The 17,614-nt window shown below is 44.5% G+C and overlaps 1 protein-coding gene across 1 annotated transcript in view; it reads right to left on the reverse strand.

Annotated features, from left to right (window-relative positions):
* Nucleotides 1-13,776, reverse strand: part of SYT4 (synaptotagmin 4) — a 30,053-nt gene extending 16,277 nt beyond the window's left edge. The window contains exons 1-2 of the mRNA XM_053295129.1: nt 13,390-13,776; nt 9,013-9,827 (exon numbers count right to left, since the gene is read on the reverse strand). Coding sequence (XP_053151104.1) covers nt 9,013-9,827; nt 13,390-13,423 — 849 coding nt within the window. The 5' untranslated portion in view covers nt 13,424-13,776. The remainder of the gene's footprint in view (nt 1-9,012; nt 9,828-13,389) is intronic.
* Between the last annotated feature and the right edge of the window lie 3,838 nt (nt 13,777-17,614).

A 17,614-nucleotide genomic window follows, 5' to 3' on the forward strand; every position in this document is an offset into this window, starting at 1 on the left:
TTATGCAGAAGGAGATTCCAGCGTTACAAAGTGAGACTGGTAGCAAAGCGATTCTTGCAAATATATGGGAAAGATTATTATGAGACATTTGCTCCCATTGTAAAACACACCTCAGTAAGGACACTCCTAAGCATTGCAGCAGCAAAGAAAATGCAAGTGGTTCACCTAGATGTGAAAACTGAATTTCTTCATGGAGACAATAAGAAAAGATATTTATATGGAGCAGCTTCCAGGATTTGTGGAACCTGGTAAAGAAAAACTTGTATGTAAGCTGCAGAAAAGTATCTATGGACTAAGCTGCAAGAGCCTGGAATGTCAAATTAAACCAGTTAGTCAATGAGGGATTTACCCAAGAATGGGCTGACCCTTGCCTGTACATGAGGCTCAAAGACAACAGATGAACCTATATACTTCTTTACATTGAAGATCTGATGAGTTGTTATGGAAATAGAGAGGACAGCCTTGAAATAATAAAGCATCTGAATTGTGAGATAGAACTTGAGCCTATTTCACACTGTCTTGGGATATACATAGAGAGAGAAGAGGATGGAAGCTATTTGTTTAGCCACAACCAGAAAATAAATGATTTACTAAAGTATTTGGGATTTACAGAGGCCAAAGAAACAAGTACACCTACGGAAACAGGTTACTTAAAACAGAAGGAGGAAAGTGAACTTCTGCCAGAAAACAGTGAGTATAGGACAGCAATTGGAAAAATTTTATATGTAGCTATGATAACAAGACTGGATATAGCTGCATCTGTGGGAAACTTGAGTAGGAAAGTAAGCACACCCAGCAAAGACTACTGGACTGCGGTAAAGAGACTAGGCAGGTACCTAAAGGGACAATCCATCCAAAATTAAAGTTGCCTGCTAGTAGTGGACCCAAATTAGTAAGTTACATTCATGCAGACCTGGCTGAGGATCAAACAGAACAGAAGTCAATCAGTGGTTATGTATTCTTTTATGGTGGTGGAGCAGTCAGTTGGCGTAGCTGCATGCAATCAATAGTTGCTCTCTCATCTACTGAGGCAGAATATGTAACTGCCACTCAAGCATGTCAAGAGGTGGCATGGCTGCACAAGCTAATGTTGGATTAAAACATAGGCGAACCAAAACCCACTGAGATGTTTGAGGTTATTATGTGTGGGATGCACAAGAAAAAGGACTTGTAAAACTGATCTCCAAATGAACAAATGGTAGCAGATGTACTAACTAAGCCGTTGCCCAGGGATAATTTCAAAACCTTGAGAGAGAAGTTAGGACTTATAGACTGCAGCAAGAGCTGATGAGAAGGGGTGTTGGAGCTAGGACCCTGGCAGCACCAGCTCTCAGCTGCAATGTATCATAGTGACCACTGGGGGTGGGGGGTTAGGGTCATGGATAAAAGTGCTGGACTCCTCCCCTTTGTTCTTACAGAGTTAGTCTCCATTTTGTCCCTCCAGAGATGGCTGTTTGTTTTGGTGTCTCTCTTCAGCCAAGAGCTACAGCTGAAATAAGCTGCAAGCTTTTTCACATTTGTTTGTAACCTTTTCTTTAAATAAATCCTTATAGTTCTTCAATACTAAAGAACTGTTTCAAGACTTGTTGCTTTGCTGCTTTCTCACCAAACTGGTTTTGCTCTGCTATTTCGGGACTGAACTGCCATTCTTTCCCTACAGATTTCTAATTTTCTCCAAGAAGGAGTGAAGTTGTGGGTATGGGTTCATTCATATTTATTCTCTCTCTTCTATCTATCTATCTATCTATCTATCTATCTATCTATCTATCTATCTATCTCTTAGGCATATCTGTCACGAATCCCATGTGTGGCAGCTCTCGCAAGAGTTCGCAAGCAGCTGCCGGATACCGACCGGGATGGGCAGGAGGGAAGAAAATAGCGGCACCTGGCTGGACAGGTGGGGAAACAAAATGGCGGTATGTGGCAGTGGGGAAATGTGGTGGGAGGGTGGAAGAGGGCAGGCGGGCGGGCAGAGAAGAAAACGGCAGCCTGTCTCTCCTTACCAGGGCAGCATCGGCCACCCTAACACTGTTGCTGCTCCTGTAGGTTGACTCCTGCCACTGGTATCCTACACTGCAGAGCAGAGAGGGCCCCTTCCATTCCTCTCATTCCACTCCCTGCTTCTCAATGGAAGATATTGCCGTCAGGAAGCTGCAGCGTCAAGTAGGGGGAGATTGGGGGAAGGGTAGGGAGGCTGATGAGGAAACCTTGGAGGGCCCACCCGCTGGCAGGCCCATATTCTTGGAACACCTTTGGACACCAATCACTCTGCCCCTCTTCTGAACACACACACACACACACACACACACACACACACACACACACACACACACACACACACACTCAAACGTCTGGCCAGACAGTCTATTGGAATGTTCTCACAAATAATTCCTGAAGAATTAGCATTTCAATGGACTGAAGAAATATTCGCTACAAATCAGATTTTGCAAAACCAATACTGTCACCTTGCTGGCGTCAAAATATAAGACAGGAAATAGAAACCAAACAAGCTTTGCCTCTCCAGGTCATGAACGGGGGCTTGTTGCATTAGAACACATACAACCTTACAGATGAGAATATTGCTTGGAACACACTGAAGCAATTTGATTTGATGCTTGATCTTTTGAAAGCAATTACCCAAAAGTCAATACACAGGCAGGTCCTAAAGACGGGCTATTGGTTGCCCAGGCTTTGAAACATCTATTATATTTAGAATTTCAATAAGAAATAGGCTGCCAGTTCAGCTCAGGTTACTTCTAGCCAATTTGCAACCAGATACAAAAGGTATTCCTACCATGCCACATTCCCAATTATCACTGTGTCCCCATGGATTTCCTATTTGTCCCAGAAAAGAAGCTTCTGTTGGCAATACTGGTGGGAAATGCTTCAGTGCCCCTTCCTGTGATCCAGTTCTCACCCACTCCCCACATTTGACTGTGTATTTTTAAAGTTAAATGAGAAAGAGAATGTAGGACCGGACCATTTAACACATATTTAGTTATGCTTACATCCAAAGTAAAGTGTTCAAGATTGCAGCCAGGACCATTGGAGTTAATATGATTAAGGCTTTAATCCTAAAATAACCACTTGCTCTGATGGTCCTGTTTTGTTTTAATGGACCAATGGGAATGAAATGGTTTGAGGGTTGGTCATGTAAATATTATGAATTAATTGCTTGTGGATCACAGACATGGTGATGGAGGTTGATACTCACAGTCATTAAATTCAATAGCATTTTGCCACATACTTCAGTGGGATGTAGACTGAACCTTTACAGCCTGCCACTTGGTTATTTATGAAGAACTCTGATCTAAGCCAATTTATGTCCACTCAAGATACCATAACTATATTGGCTGTTGCCCAAGTATTTCAGATTAGCTTGATTAGACTGTTGAACTGTAGCACTGACAGTACCCAGCACAGAAGAGTGTTATAAGAATATATTATAAGTGTTATAAGGTATAAGAATTGAGTGTAGTAACTAAAAGTTGTACTTGTAGAACATAGGGATATAGGAAACTGCCTTATTCTGAGTCAGACCATTTGTCCATCTAGCTCAGTATTGTCTACACAGACTGGCAGTGGCATATCCAAGGTTGCAGACAGGAATCTCCCTCAGCCCTATCTTGGAGATGCCAGGGAGGGAACTTCGAACCCTCTTCCCAGAGCGGCCCCATCCCTTAAGGGGAATACCTTGAATACCTGTCAAGACCAGCTCCCCTCCCTACATTGATATCAGAATCCCACTGATATCAATGTGTATAGCTGGAATCAGGATTACACCCTGAGCTGCTGCTTACAACCCATTGAAAACAGTGGGAATCTGTTATTGCAGTGAGTATCCAATGGAGGCACACATTATCTGTTCTGGAAAACAGAAAGATCTGTCTAGAATCTTATCCATGCAAATACACATTTAGGTCACAGAATGAAAGACAAATTGGTATAAGAATTGAGTGAATGCATCTTTGAATGCTGGCGGGGGTGGGGGTGGAAGGAAAGGTGGGAGGGATTATTTGAACTGGAAAAATAGAGCAGAAAGAAAGGGGAAGCATCCTTCTTACATGCCAGATATCAATCACATTCTCCCGAAGCTTCTTTCTTTTGATTTTTAAGAAACGATCATTTAGGTAATATTACACATGTCTGCGTATAAGATCTAGCTTGACTCTAGACACATAAGTAAAGCAAGTACAATTTAGCTCAGAATACAATGGCACTCAGAACTGGAGTGCCATGACACACTAGAGTACCATGGGACACTCGCCGGTGTGCCACACTGGCTTACTGTTCCCCATTTGTAAAGCTGATTCACCCCATAATACACTGGGAAGGTGGCACCCCCTATTTGAAGCATAAAAGGAGTGGCTGAATTAAGACAAAACATGAAACTAGAGGTTGTACACAGTTTCAGTTTTAAACAGCAAATTGCATTGTAGATCTTTGTCCAACCACGGTCCGGCAATCTCTGGTTCCAGGAGAAGGGAGCCCCTCCCTGTTGCTTGACCAATGAGGCTGATCCGAGCAAGCTCCAGGAGAGCTTGACTGGGGACAAAACATCAGCACATCAATGGAGTGGCTGCGACTGGCCATGATCTTGAAGGGGGTGTGCCAAGCATGATCGCGCATTTTTTGATTGGTTCGCCCGCTTTTGGCATGGAAAGGTCATTTCAATCCCTTTAAATGCCATGCCAGTGCTTCTTCAGACAGCGATGGTACCTTTGCCTTCCAATGAGCCCCACACCAAAATAGTCCAGCACAAGCACGATTTCGGAGGAGGTTTGGAGGGAGGCACGATTTCCCTGTTACTCAGGAAAGGGAACATGAATGTGTATTATGAGGGAGGGAAAGGATGCTGTGGGTGGGAGGTGGGGCGGGGCGGGTCTGTCCTGCCATGACGTAGGATGCTCTTGCGAGGGATCCCCCTGCCAAAGTAGTCCATGCAGACCAAACCACACTCCTGCTCCACTGCACCGTATGCAGATCTGCCAGTATGGGGAATTGCAGGAGAGGGAGCCCCGATTGCAAGCCGTTGCTGTGGTACCCATCCCGCAGCTTTCCTCCATAGAGCAACCTGGCTCAATACAGAGCCCCAAAGTCATGTCACTCAAGAGAGAGTGCTGTTTGTGGGAGAAGGGGTGGTTTTGTCATGCATGATTACCGATTCTGCTTGGCAACTCTCTCCCCTCTGATGGGTCTTCACATGAGTTGTCAGGGCCTCCCAATGGCCTGGCACTCTCATGAGAGAGCATAGTCCGCTCTGGCTCGGCATCCATCATTGATTATATTTGGTAGGTTCTTTAGTTTATAGTTTTTATAATTCTCAGTTTGTAGCTTTGAAAATAACTTTAATTTGAACTTAATACTGATGGTGGTGTTTAGCCTAACTTTTAATTTGTTTACTCCGTTTGTTTAATTGTATTACTTGTGTTGCCTACTGTATCTATTTTATTGTTGTGAGCTGCCCCGAGCAGTAGTGTACTGGAAGGGCGGGATATAAATATTTTAAATAATAAATAATTATTATCACAAAGGAGGGAATCTCCCTTCTCAGGGATGGCAAAACTTATCGTGCTGCCTGGCCCTTCTCATGAGTAAGCCTAGGAACTGCACCCCCCACAAGGGAAGGGGCTGGGGCCCCCTTCCCCAACCTTACTGTGAAAAAAATAGAACTTGGCTGCTCAAGAATCCCTGGTTGGGGCAGCCTTTTAAACCCCCCACCAACCCCATATGTTCCAGTCCCAATGCTGTGGTAGGGTGCCCTGCTTATGTTGCCTCCCAGAGTGTTTGTGCTTGTGAACATACATCATTGTCACTTTATTCTTGGGGAATGAAGCACTTAGTGCCCATCCAATCATCCCATCCTCTTTCCCTCCTGCTTGTGAGAAGCGGGGAGCAAGGGACAGAGTGGGAAGAGGGAATGCTTGGCAGGTTGAAAAGCTTGAGATGGGACATGGTGGCATCACTGTTGCCAGGCAACTCCAGAGCTGGATCGGGGACAGGAGGGGTGTGGTTGGGCTCGGAGAGGTGGCCAGTGAGAAGTGCTGCATGTATGGCACAGGCATGATCCCAGGCAGGTCTGTGCCACTGTCTCTATGATTGATGTTTGAAAATTGGGATGAAACTGTGGTTATGGTGGCATCCAGAATCAGATGTAACTCTTTGGTGGCAAAACCTCAGGTCTCAGTGGCGAGCCTCACTGCAAACTGCAGGTTCAAATTGGAATTTGACGAGGCAAACAAGAGGTCGCTTTCGGCTCGAAACCATGGTTGCACAAATTCGGACATAATGGAGTTCCAACCTCTGCCCCATTTAACTCTGTTTTCGCGTTACATTTAAATTCGGCCAGTAAGACAGCTGCAAAAGCTGATAGTTTAAACTCCCAGCTTTGCAGCCGACTCACTCCTTTATGCCTGGGAAAAGGGCACCTCCTTTTCTGTGAATTGTGGGGTGAGTCAACTCTAAACATGGGAAGTTTAAACTTCCTGTCTTTGGAGCTGACTCACCCCATAATGTGCCAGGAGGGTAAGAACAAACAGATATGCAGCTGGGGTGAGGGGAGTGTACCCCCATTTTCTCCTATCTTTTCCACATAGGTAAAACAAGTATAATTTAGCCCAGAGACTATTACTTCACAACAATGCTACATATAAAGTGGCTTGGAGACTATTCATTGAACCCAATACTGTCTACCCAGTATTGTCTGGTGATGGCTCTCCAGCACCTCAGACAAAAGTCTCTTCCCCATCACCTGCTATCTGATTCCTTCCAGAATCCCACGATTCCATGAGAATGTTATGGTCTTTTAAACTAGAGAAGCCCAGGATTGAACCCAGGATTTTCTGCTGACAATGCACATGCTTAACTATTGAGCTGTATTACCTCTCATTGTGCTGGTTTATGGACATATATATTTATCAGCACACATATTTTTGCCACCCCTGCAGTCACAATCTAAACCAACTTGGGCATAGTTATTAAATCTTTCTCCCAGGCAATGTTGATGATTTGCCATAATAATATTCTTGAATGTTGGAGTGTTGGGTTGGGGAATAACATCTCTCAGGGCATTTGGTCTACCTTAGACTTCCTGCTTTAGACTTCCAACCTTAGAAAACTCCATTTGGGAGTCTTAGTTCTCATAGTCCCCAATCTTGGTTATCTCATGATATACAGACGGGCTTGTTTTTATATACTTCAATTGCTATATTTGGCAAGTAGGCAGAGTCTGTTCTGCTATGCTTTGCATGAAATGTGGTTATATTGTCAAAAAGGTTGTTGCCAACATTAGATACACAGAACAATGCTAGCATACCTAGACAATCACTGCCAGTCAATGTAGATAGATGGACCAATCTTTGGGAGTGGTTAGCAAAGAGTCACTAGCCTCAACTTCATAAGATCATAAGAACAGCATTGCTGGATCAGGCCCAAGGCCAATCTAATCCAGCATCCTGTTTCACACAGTGGCCCACCCCAGAAGCCCATAGGCAAGGGATGAGGGCATGCCCTCTTTCCTCCTGTTGCTCCCCTGCAACTGGTGTTTAGCGGCATCTTGCCTCTGAGGCTGGAGGTGATCTATAGCTACCAGACTAGTAGCCATTGATAGACCTGTCCTCCACAACTTTGTCTAAGCCCTACCTAAAGCTATCCAAACCAGTGGCCATCACCATAAGATGGCCATTAGCTTGGTTATGAAGGTCAACACATGGAGAAAAGAAGACTAAGGGGTGAGTTGATAGCTGTCTTCAAATATCTGAAGGGCTATCATATAGGAGAGGGACCAGATTTGTTCTCTGTTGCTCTTGAGGGCAGGGCTATGGCCAGTTGGTTGAAATTTCAAGGAAGAAGATTCAGGCTAGACATAAGGGAAGAATGGCTCAGCTATAAGACAGTGAGGTCATTCACACAATCAAAAACTGTGTTCTACCCAGGTTTGGGAGCTGTGTGTGCTCCCAGTTTTCAGTTGTGTGGAAGCAAGGTAGGAGGAAAACTTGGGTAGGACACAACTGAAAAAACTGGGAGCACACACAGCTCCCAAACCCAGCTAGGACACAATTTTTGATTGTGTGAATGACCCCAGTGTTTGAAAGTGAAACAGTTTGCCTTGCTAAGTGCTAGGTTCTCCTGCTCTGGAGGTTTTCAAAAAGAGAGCCCTCTGACAGGGATGCTGTTGCAGTTTCCTGTACTCAGCGGGTTGGACTATAAGACCTACAAGGTCCCTCCCAACTCTAACATTCTATGAGTCTATGAAATGGGGACAATGTCTGCCTATTTAAACAGGGAGTCCACCTCCCAGGCACACTTCCAGTGTAGGACTAGCTAGTGGCCTTTTCAAGGACTCTTTTTTCCTCTTTATCCTGCAAAGCATACATGCAAATTAGATCACAGCCAGCAGAGTCCATGTGAGTTATTGATTAGGACAAAATAAAGGAAATTGCATTGATGACAAAAGCAAACTGGGACATCATTTGAAGAATGAAGGGGGTTTCCTTGGATCCACCGCTCAAGTCTACGTGGCTTGAGAAGAAATGGGAGTCAGAATTATTTGGGGCCTAATAAATTCAGTTTCCCAGGGCAATTTAGTTATTGGCTTGGAGGCGTAGCAAATCTATGCCTCCATTCACCCATTTTTGGATGTGTGGGTGGTGAAGAGCCAAGAGAAGCTCAAAGTCAGGGTCAGCTCACCCAGCTTGAGGCATGTGGTGGTGGGGGGGTTCCCCATCAACACATCCAAAAAGGATAGTTATCCACATGGGGGTCCAGGAGGTAAATATAAATAGAGCATTTAAAATGTCCATTGCAGTTCTTTACTGTCAAGGAAAGTTGTGGCCATCTCCATCCAGACATTGTGCCTTACCGTTTTGTTCTGGGAGTTGCTGCAAATTATGTATTAGATATTTTTTAAAAATCTTACAACTTTTGACAAGAGTTTGAAAATGATTGTTGACATTGTGATAGGGCAGGCAAAACAAGCAAATGAACAAGTCAATAAGATTTCAAAGAAATTACCCTAACATTCTTCTTGATGATTTCCTTGTTCATCAGCATCCTTCCTTCAGACAACTCGATCCCAGACAGGGGAAAGAGGACTTCTCCAATGATGTCATCTCGGGAAAACCTGTCAAAACTCAGGATCATAAAATGAAGGCTTAGATCTTGTACTTCAGTATAAGGGATCCCATAAAAGGTGAAGGTTTCATCAAAAGCTGGATCTAAGGTTTTCCTCAGCACTCGCGTTTTCACCTTGTGTTTCTTCTCAGGCAGTATTGTCATTTTGATGTACGGATCAGAAGTCATTGACTGCTCATCCATGGCTGGCAAACCACGTGCTTCTTTGATGTTCACCATGAAAGCCTTCTTCTCAAAGTTGTACTCAATGGAGAAGAAGAGAGTGCCTAATTTATCTTGCTTCTCTTCAGAAGATATTGAGATGGCGGACTTCAAGCTATCAGGAGATATTGAATCTTTCTCCCTCTCTGGAAAGAGCTTTGGAGTAAAGTTCTCAAGATCTGAGGAACTTGGTATTTTAGGAATTGTTTTTGGAAAGTTGCCATTCAGGTCTCGTTTCTCTAAGTCAAGGTGTAGAGAGCTCTTTGGCATCATGGGCTTGCTTTTGGCTTCACCTTTGTCATCTGCACCAAACTTCTTCTTACTGTTGAGGTTCTCAGGGTAAATATCAACACCCTTCAGCACATGGACAAATTTGTAAGGAGGGGTCTTATTTGATTTGGAAGATTTACGTTGGCAGCAGATCCAAGCAAAGAGAGAGATGGTGAAGACCAGCCCAAAGGCACTGAAGATTCCAACTACAGTTGGAATTTCATCTGCAAGTCAAGAAACACATGAATGGTATACATCAAAGATTAAAAATGATAGTTAAACTAACTTAACAGGAATTGATCAAACAGTGAAGCAAAGAGAAGGAATTGCCGGATATATAATCCAACAAAAAGCATAAACATTTTCTGCCCCCTGCAGGTACGAATGTGGAAAAACCCCATGGAAAACTCTGGCTGGCTATATCTGCTGCTGCTTGCGTGATTGAGGCAAACACAACTGAGCAATTATATTAGTAATAAATGCCACATTTCTGCTCAAGTTCTCTATGCCCTAGATAAAAGTTATGAATTCAGTATGCATATGAACACTTCTAGCTCTCTTTTACATCCTTCACATAAGTCTTTTTATTCTGCAGATAAAAGAGAATTGGAAATATGTGTTATTCACATGCATAACATCCTCTTTGATATTAGTCTTTGGATTTGTCTTTATGTACAGTGAGCTAAATATTTTTATAGTCCCATCCTAGAAGGGTTTACGGCATGACATGAAGATGCTAAGCATAGCATGAAGCAACAGTGTCTTGGGATATGCCTGCTCCCTTCCTGATGTCAGTTTTCTAAGCAAAATTAAAAATATGCAGACATTTTTCCCTGCTGTACTTGCCCATTATACAGGCAACAGAGTATATTAAAAAAGGAAATCCATTGTCTACCATTGATATTCCTTAAGTACCGAGTCTCCCTGACTGTGGGGCTAATGCAAAAGGGTTTTTACACCTGTTCAGAGCGGTACGTGTGTCTACAACACATTATTTCAAGGAAATATGTCTATCAATCATTACATTCATTCCCCCTTTAACTTCTTTCCATCGCTCCTATGATCCAGCCCACATTCCAAATGGTAACAGGGAGAACAGCATGGAGACTGAGATGACATCTGGCATATGGATAAAAAAGGGGCACTGAGTATATCATTATGATTTCATGAGTAAGCAGTACAGGACCAAATGAGCACCACTAATTGGAAATCCAATTCTGCCCATAAGTAACATTTCTAAGTGAGTCTAAGCACGGCATGCTGCTAGCAGCAATCAAGACTAAGTCCACATTCTCCAAGCAAAATGGGGGACTCATGAAATATTAATGGGATGGCATTGCTTATGCAGAAAGGTAATTGTGCCTTTTATGTAAGAGGGCTGGTATTCTAACAAATGATCACTGTCCTCTTTCTAGTTAAGAGAAAGAGAGAAATGTTCTCTTGAAAGGATAAGTGGAGCTGTGCTTTCTGCCGGAGATGCAGAATGGTTCACTTGGACTCGTAAACAGCATCTTTTATCCCAGTTTAAGTGAGGAAGGGCAAATGTACAGATGAGTTAGTTACACACCCAATCACACCTTTGAAGTAAAGTATCTCATTATTTTTGTGGAATCTATGGGGAAACAGAAGGCACTGCATGCAGTTGAAGGGTCAACACTTGTATTGGCTCCTTTGCTCACAATCTATGTTCCCACTTCTGTAAGAATCCAGTTCTGGCATGGGGTGTCTCTTTTGCTCTGCTTCTCTGTTTCTGAGTTTGTAGGGGGTTCATATATACAGGGTATGGATGTGTGTCAGTATGCCGGACATTTTGCTTTGGGGTAGAATGATGGATTCTGTATGGTCACTGGGTCAGTTCCAGGCTGTGTTGATTTTCTGATCAAGCAAGGCATGCAGTTCTAAGTTGAAGCAAAACCCATCATCAGTGAGGCAATGGTAGAGGCAGTTACATAAGTTGTTTTGGGAAAGAGGCCAGGTTGGATCATTAACTCAGCTGAACTGATTTTAATGACCAATTGACACATTTGCAAATACTTCTTTGAAGCTAGCATGCACATGGGTTGTTTCTAACAGCAGGAGTGAGAGTGTAAGCTAGCATTCCAGCTTCTGATAGGAGGAATGGAGCAGTTAGATATTAATTATCCTCAGAAAGTCAGTTATCAGGTGAGCAAGCTGTCACAAATGAAATTAGAAACACCCGTGAGGGGCAGTACACAAAGAAATTGTAACTAAATGTGCTGTACAATAACTGCCAGAGAGATTGCAATCTGCCATTGTTGCTGTTTTCATATGGCAAGGTGATTGCCTTGGTATTATAGCAGCAATATAGAAATGGTAGACTGCTTTGAGAACATGCTATTTCTGACAAAAAGAGTAGGACAGATTGCAAGAGTCTGTTTGACGGCTGACAATTTAGATCCACTCCATATAATCTACCAAATCTGAACCCATTCAGTTTCAGTTTGAAACCCACCCACCCCCAAATCTACCATGCCAACATGTTTTAAAATTCTATCAACTTCTATCCATAGGCCAGTGACGCTGACTTGTTTGGAAAAGGTCTGTTTTTCCTCATTGATTTTGACAGGATCCAAGTCAGTTTAACTCAAAGTACTCCGGCTGTACAGTGTGGCTACTCCAAGCATATCACATTACAAGGTACAACCATCATGAAAGTCCTTACTGACCCACCCTCTAGGCAGCTGAAGAAGAACAATTTGACATGCATTGATTTATACATTTCTCTCCTGTTCCATTTTTTAAAAATATGATACCAACAAGATGTTTTTAAAAATGTTTAAACAGATCAGTATTATTGATACAAAAAACTTTTTTTTTACTTGTCTGTATTTGAGGTTAAGAGACAGCCTAAACTAGTTGAATTTTGGCAAGGAAGATTATGCTTAGTTAAAAAGCATTGGGGAATAGTTCACATATACTCTCCTAGCAACATGAGGAGAGGAGAGCTGGTCTTGTGGTAGCAAGCATAAAATTTTCCCATTGCTAAGCAGGGTCCACCATGGCTTGCATTTGAATGAGAGACTCCATGTGTGAGCAGTGTAAGATATTCCCCTTAGGGGATGGGGCTGCTCTGGGAAGAGCACCAGCCTGCTTGCTTGCAGAAGGTTCTAAGTTCCTTCCCTGGCAGCATCTCCAAGACAGGGCTGAAAGAGACTCCTGCCTGCAGCCTTGGAGAAGCCGCTGCCAGTCTGTGTAGACAATACTGAGTTAGATGGACCAAGGGTCTGACTTGGTATAAAACAGCTCCCTATGTTCCTAACATCACTGATGACAGGAGACAGACAGACAGAAGCAGAGGTAAAAAGCTTGCTCGTGGATAGATGGATGGATGACTAATCACTTTGAGTAAATGGCGATCTACCCCTCCCTCAAAGGAAGCAATGATGACAAATATTCTGAGTTTGTAGAATAGGGATCTATACATCTGACTCATTCAACTCTCCAGCACAGCTTCTTTAACTAGGTATCACAGCAAATCCTCCCGCCTCCCCAGACAGAATCCTATATTGTTCTTGAACACCTGGGAGATAACGCAGCAGCAAAGTGCAAACCTATTAACGACAAACTTTGCTAAATATCCATGCCTCGGGTAAATAATGCTTGAAGGGGAGGCTACAGAGGCTACCCAGATCACAGCAAGAGCCTAATCTTCCGATTCCAGGCTTCCCCATGAGCATGCAAGGGCACAGTCGCACAACTGCCTTCCCAAAGCACCTGAGTGAAATTAATCAAGTCTTCCAGAGAGGGTTCGAAGAAGATGCTTACCAAATTCTTCTCGGCTGGCTGTAATCGGAGCCATGTTGGTTGCTGCCTGCCCTGTCCAAGGTGCTGAAAATGCGCTTCCTTCCCCCCCCTCCACTCCGCTCCGCTTCTCAGCGAGAAACACACACACACTCTCGCACCCGGCCAGGGGATGGCTTGTTTTCCAACGTGATGAAAACACAAGCACGAAGGATCGGGAAGGCTTCAGAAAGAGGAGGAGGATGAGCCGGCTGGGGAGGGAGGGAGGGAGGGTCTGTCTTGGTCCTCCCCTCTTGCACAGTGATTCGTGAGCCCTTGTCCTGTGGTTCAGCTCTTCTGACTCACGGAGCTCTGAGGCCGGAGACGTGGTTGAGACCCAAACTGACGCAATCCTGACGCTACCGAACTCGCCTCAGAACCTCCCCCCACTTGCTCGCCCCTCTCCTGGGAATCCGGCGCTCATCCATCAATTCTTTCAACGGCTCTGCTGCAGGCGATTAGCTCATATTCTCCGTCCGACACAGAGAGCGATGTTAATTTCTAGGGCCAATTCGTCCCGTGTTTTATAAGGCGTCGCCTGGCATTCTTTACTGAGGCCGTATCCACGTTTCCCCTGACGAGGCACTCGCTGAAAGGGATGGGAGCTCTAGGGGCGAATGACCCAGATTCGTCCGCGCCCCCCCCCCCCCCGCTTTTCCAGCCTAAGATGAAAGACTTGTTTGGGGCTGAATTGCCAAATGGCTTGGATCCCCACTGCGGCTCGCTGGAAGTGGAACATCTGTATTTCTGGGAATTCCTGAAATATCTGCCCTTCTGCCTTCCAAACAGAGTTCTTCTGTTGGCCCTAACCCACCCCCACCCCCCAATTACATTGTTGGTTAAATATATATCTTTTAAAAATTAAAAAATAAAAACCTACTCCCCAATACTCTTCAAATGCACATGCCTGCAAAACAGAATTCTAATTATTCCTGGCTCCATCCTACTTTTCATTCACAAGCCCTCTTTCCTGCAAATTTAAAAGGAACCTGGCTTAGTGAACCATTTCTAAGCTAAATGTTCTGTCATTTAACCTGGCTTTGAAGTAACCTGGAATTACTCCTACACTGTGTAAACTCAGGATCATTCCTTTTGTTAATTTCCTTCTAACTGAGCAAGGAGGCACCGTGCAGTGCCCATTCTCTTATATTTAGCAGAGGGAGAGCAACTGGACCTATCTAACCCAAGCACTGTATGCCTCCAGTGGCTGTTGCTGGTGTCTATTTTTAAATGATTGTGGGTCCTGAACATGGATCTAGGTGGAAGTGCTCTTAACCATGGACTTCCCGAGCAGAAGTCTAGGGCCTTCACACTCCCTGGGGACCCCCAAATCCTCTTTAGCTCTTTAGTCTGTTCTGGGTGGTGTGGTTGCCACCCCATGCCACTCGCCCGCACTGCGCCAGGCAGCTGAGCATGACTGTGACCTGCACCAGGCAGATGAACATACCTCTGCTTTAGAGACAGAGGGTGGAGCAGAGAAAGAAAAATGTGTGATGGAGATATGTTAAGTTGTGTGTTGAAATGTTCAACACACAATGAAATGTTATGCTTATTTGCATAAATATAGCTGTTGTATATTCTTACATTCTTGTGAATCCAGTTGCTGTTTGTGCCTTCAAGAACCCATGTGTTAAAAACACTGCATGTGTCACTCTGTCGCTCCAAAGGTCCAGACTCCAAAATCACCTAGGTGCACCTCTGGATCTAGGTGGTCTTAGGCACAGGCTGAGACGGTGCAAAACCGCCCAGCTCTAGTCAAAGAAGGGAACCAGCTACATGATTAGAAGCCCCTTCATGGGCCAGAAAGTATGTTAGGTGATTTCCCCTTGGCCCCTATAAATGGTTGTGGGCCAGACCTGCTTACTAGTGGGAGCAGTCTGGGGACTCTACCCCTTCTGCTAGCTCCAGACCTCCTGTTACCTTTGGTCTCCCCCTCCCATTGCTCTGCTTCCCCACTTCCTCAACTTCCCCCATCCTCAGTCTGTCTGGAGCCAAGTCTGGCAGCATTAATGACAATAGCCAACATGATGCACAGTCTTCCATCCATGTTTCTGATATGATGGGGCTGCTGCAGTGCTCCCACAGTTGTGCAGTGCTGCCTCCACTGTTCCTAATGGTTATGTTTCAGGTGGAACACCCATGTGGCTGTAAGAATATCTGAATGAAAGGAGATAGCCTCACATCTTCCACATGAATGGAAGACCGAATGTAGCACAGTGGCGAAGACTAGTCACTATTTTCTCCCTTGTGACTGTCACTGCTGCCACCTCCGTGGTCTTCATTGTATCTTTTTTTTTTTTTTTTTTGGTAGACTAGAAGCCCCTCAGGGCAGAGACATGTCTTCTCATCTGTGATAGCACTTTGTAAATGGAGGGCACGATATGCCTACAGAATAAGAGGCTGTGCCATGATTCAGGATTTCCCTGATTTTGGTCTTGCCCCATAGCTGACTAGGAGGACTTAAGCAGGTCACTCCATCAGCCCCCAGCTCCCCAGCTGCAATATGGAAATCCCCATATTTACTTATTTTAGAGGAGTATTGTAAAGCAAACAGGATCATGGATGCGAAACGCTTTGAACATGCAAAAGTGCTATACAGTCGCCCCTCGTCAACCGCGAGGATTCCGTTCTTGGAAACCCTCGTGGTTGGCAAATTCGCAGTAGATGAGCCATTGGTTTCAATGGCAAATGGAGGTGTAGGGGAATTGTAGTCACAAAGCAACTGAAAACAAGGTTAAAATTGAAAGTATTGCCCCCTGACCTCCTGGAAATTACCTCTGACCCCCTGGAAATGACCCGTGACCCTTGGGAATGACCCCCAAACCCCCAAAATCACCCATGTCCCCCAAATCACCCCTGAACCCTGAAATTACCCACACACACCAGAATTTTTTTTAAAACCCCACCAAACTGTGGATACAACCGCGGATACGGTTGGCAAGAACAGTCACAATTTCCCTGTAGCAGATACTCAAATCCATGATTGGGAAAACCACGATAGGTGAGGGACGACTGTACAGGCAGTCCATGACTTAAGGCACTCTGAATTAAGATGAACAGGGGCTTCAGAGTTCAGACCTTTGTAACTTGCCACCTTGTTTCCACTTTACAATGCTTGCCATCAGAGGGGAGGTTCCGCTAGAGGGCTGCTGGTGCATGGCCTAGAGAGGTGACAATGGTGGCTTAGGCACATATTATCATCAAGACTGGCAGTCGTGATGGTGGTGGTTGTGGTTGCATCTGAAGCAGCAGAGGAACTGGCTGACTCTCCTGCCCAAGAAGCTTTCCCCGTCCCCCAATGGTGCTTCCCCTTCTCCTCCTCCTCCAGGCTCAACTGCTGTCCTTGTGATGGGGAGAGCCCATCCCATTCTCAGCCCACAAGCAGCTTCCTGTACACTCACCTTCCTTCCCTTTGCCCAAGAGGAAGAGGAGATGGCAGTCAGCTACCCAGTAGCCTCCCTCCCTTCCATAGAAAAGTGAGAAGGAAGGGAGTGCTAGCTATTCCTTCCAGGAAGTGCTACCTATTCCAGGAAGGGAATAGGTAGCAAGGATGAGCAACTTTTGATTCCCCACCATCACCTTCTCTGCTGCATGTCTGTGACTGACACACCACCAGCTCTGACAGCACCAGAAAAGAATAGGGTATCTGGCCTTGGTTTTGGAACCAAATTCCCATTTATAACACTATTTCCTATGGGAAAATGTGTCCTGAGACATTTTGACTCAAGACACAGTTTTCAGGAACCAATTGTTTCATGAGTCTGAGGACTTCCTGTATAACATGAGTGTATGGAAATAAACAACAAAGAAAAAGGCAGAAAATATCTCCCATTCTCTCTCTCTCTCCCATTCATATTTTGCTTTGCTAATGCATTTTTTTCTTTATTCCGTCTGTCTGGTGCCCCCTCCCCTACTGACATCTGAAAGTCATACTTCTCCATATTGGTGAGCTCATGGGACATAATTACATTTAGTTGGGCTCCTGGCCAGACAAAACACAGCCAGCTACCCATGATCCGAATGATAGTTAAGAAGGAAAGAAAGAAAGAAAGCAAACAAAAAAGTCAGGTTAAACAAATTCAGGGTAGTGAATGATTATTAAGCTACAACTGTAGCCAAATGTTAACACAACAAAACCAGCACATCAATATGTAATATGTTCTGCTATTGCATTGAGCCTTATTGATCCTCCCATCCAAAGAACATCAGC

This window comes from Hemicordylus capensis, chromosome 2, assembly GCF_027244095.1.
Source record: "Hemicordylus capensis ecotype Gifberg chromosome 2, rHemCap1.1.pri, whole genome shotgun sequence".
NCBI lineage: Eukaryota > Metazoa > Chordata > Lepidosauria > Squamata > Cordylidae > Hemicordylus > Hemicordylus capensis.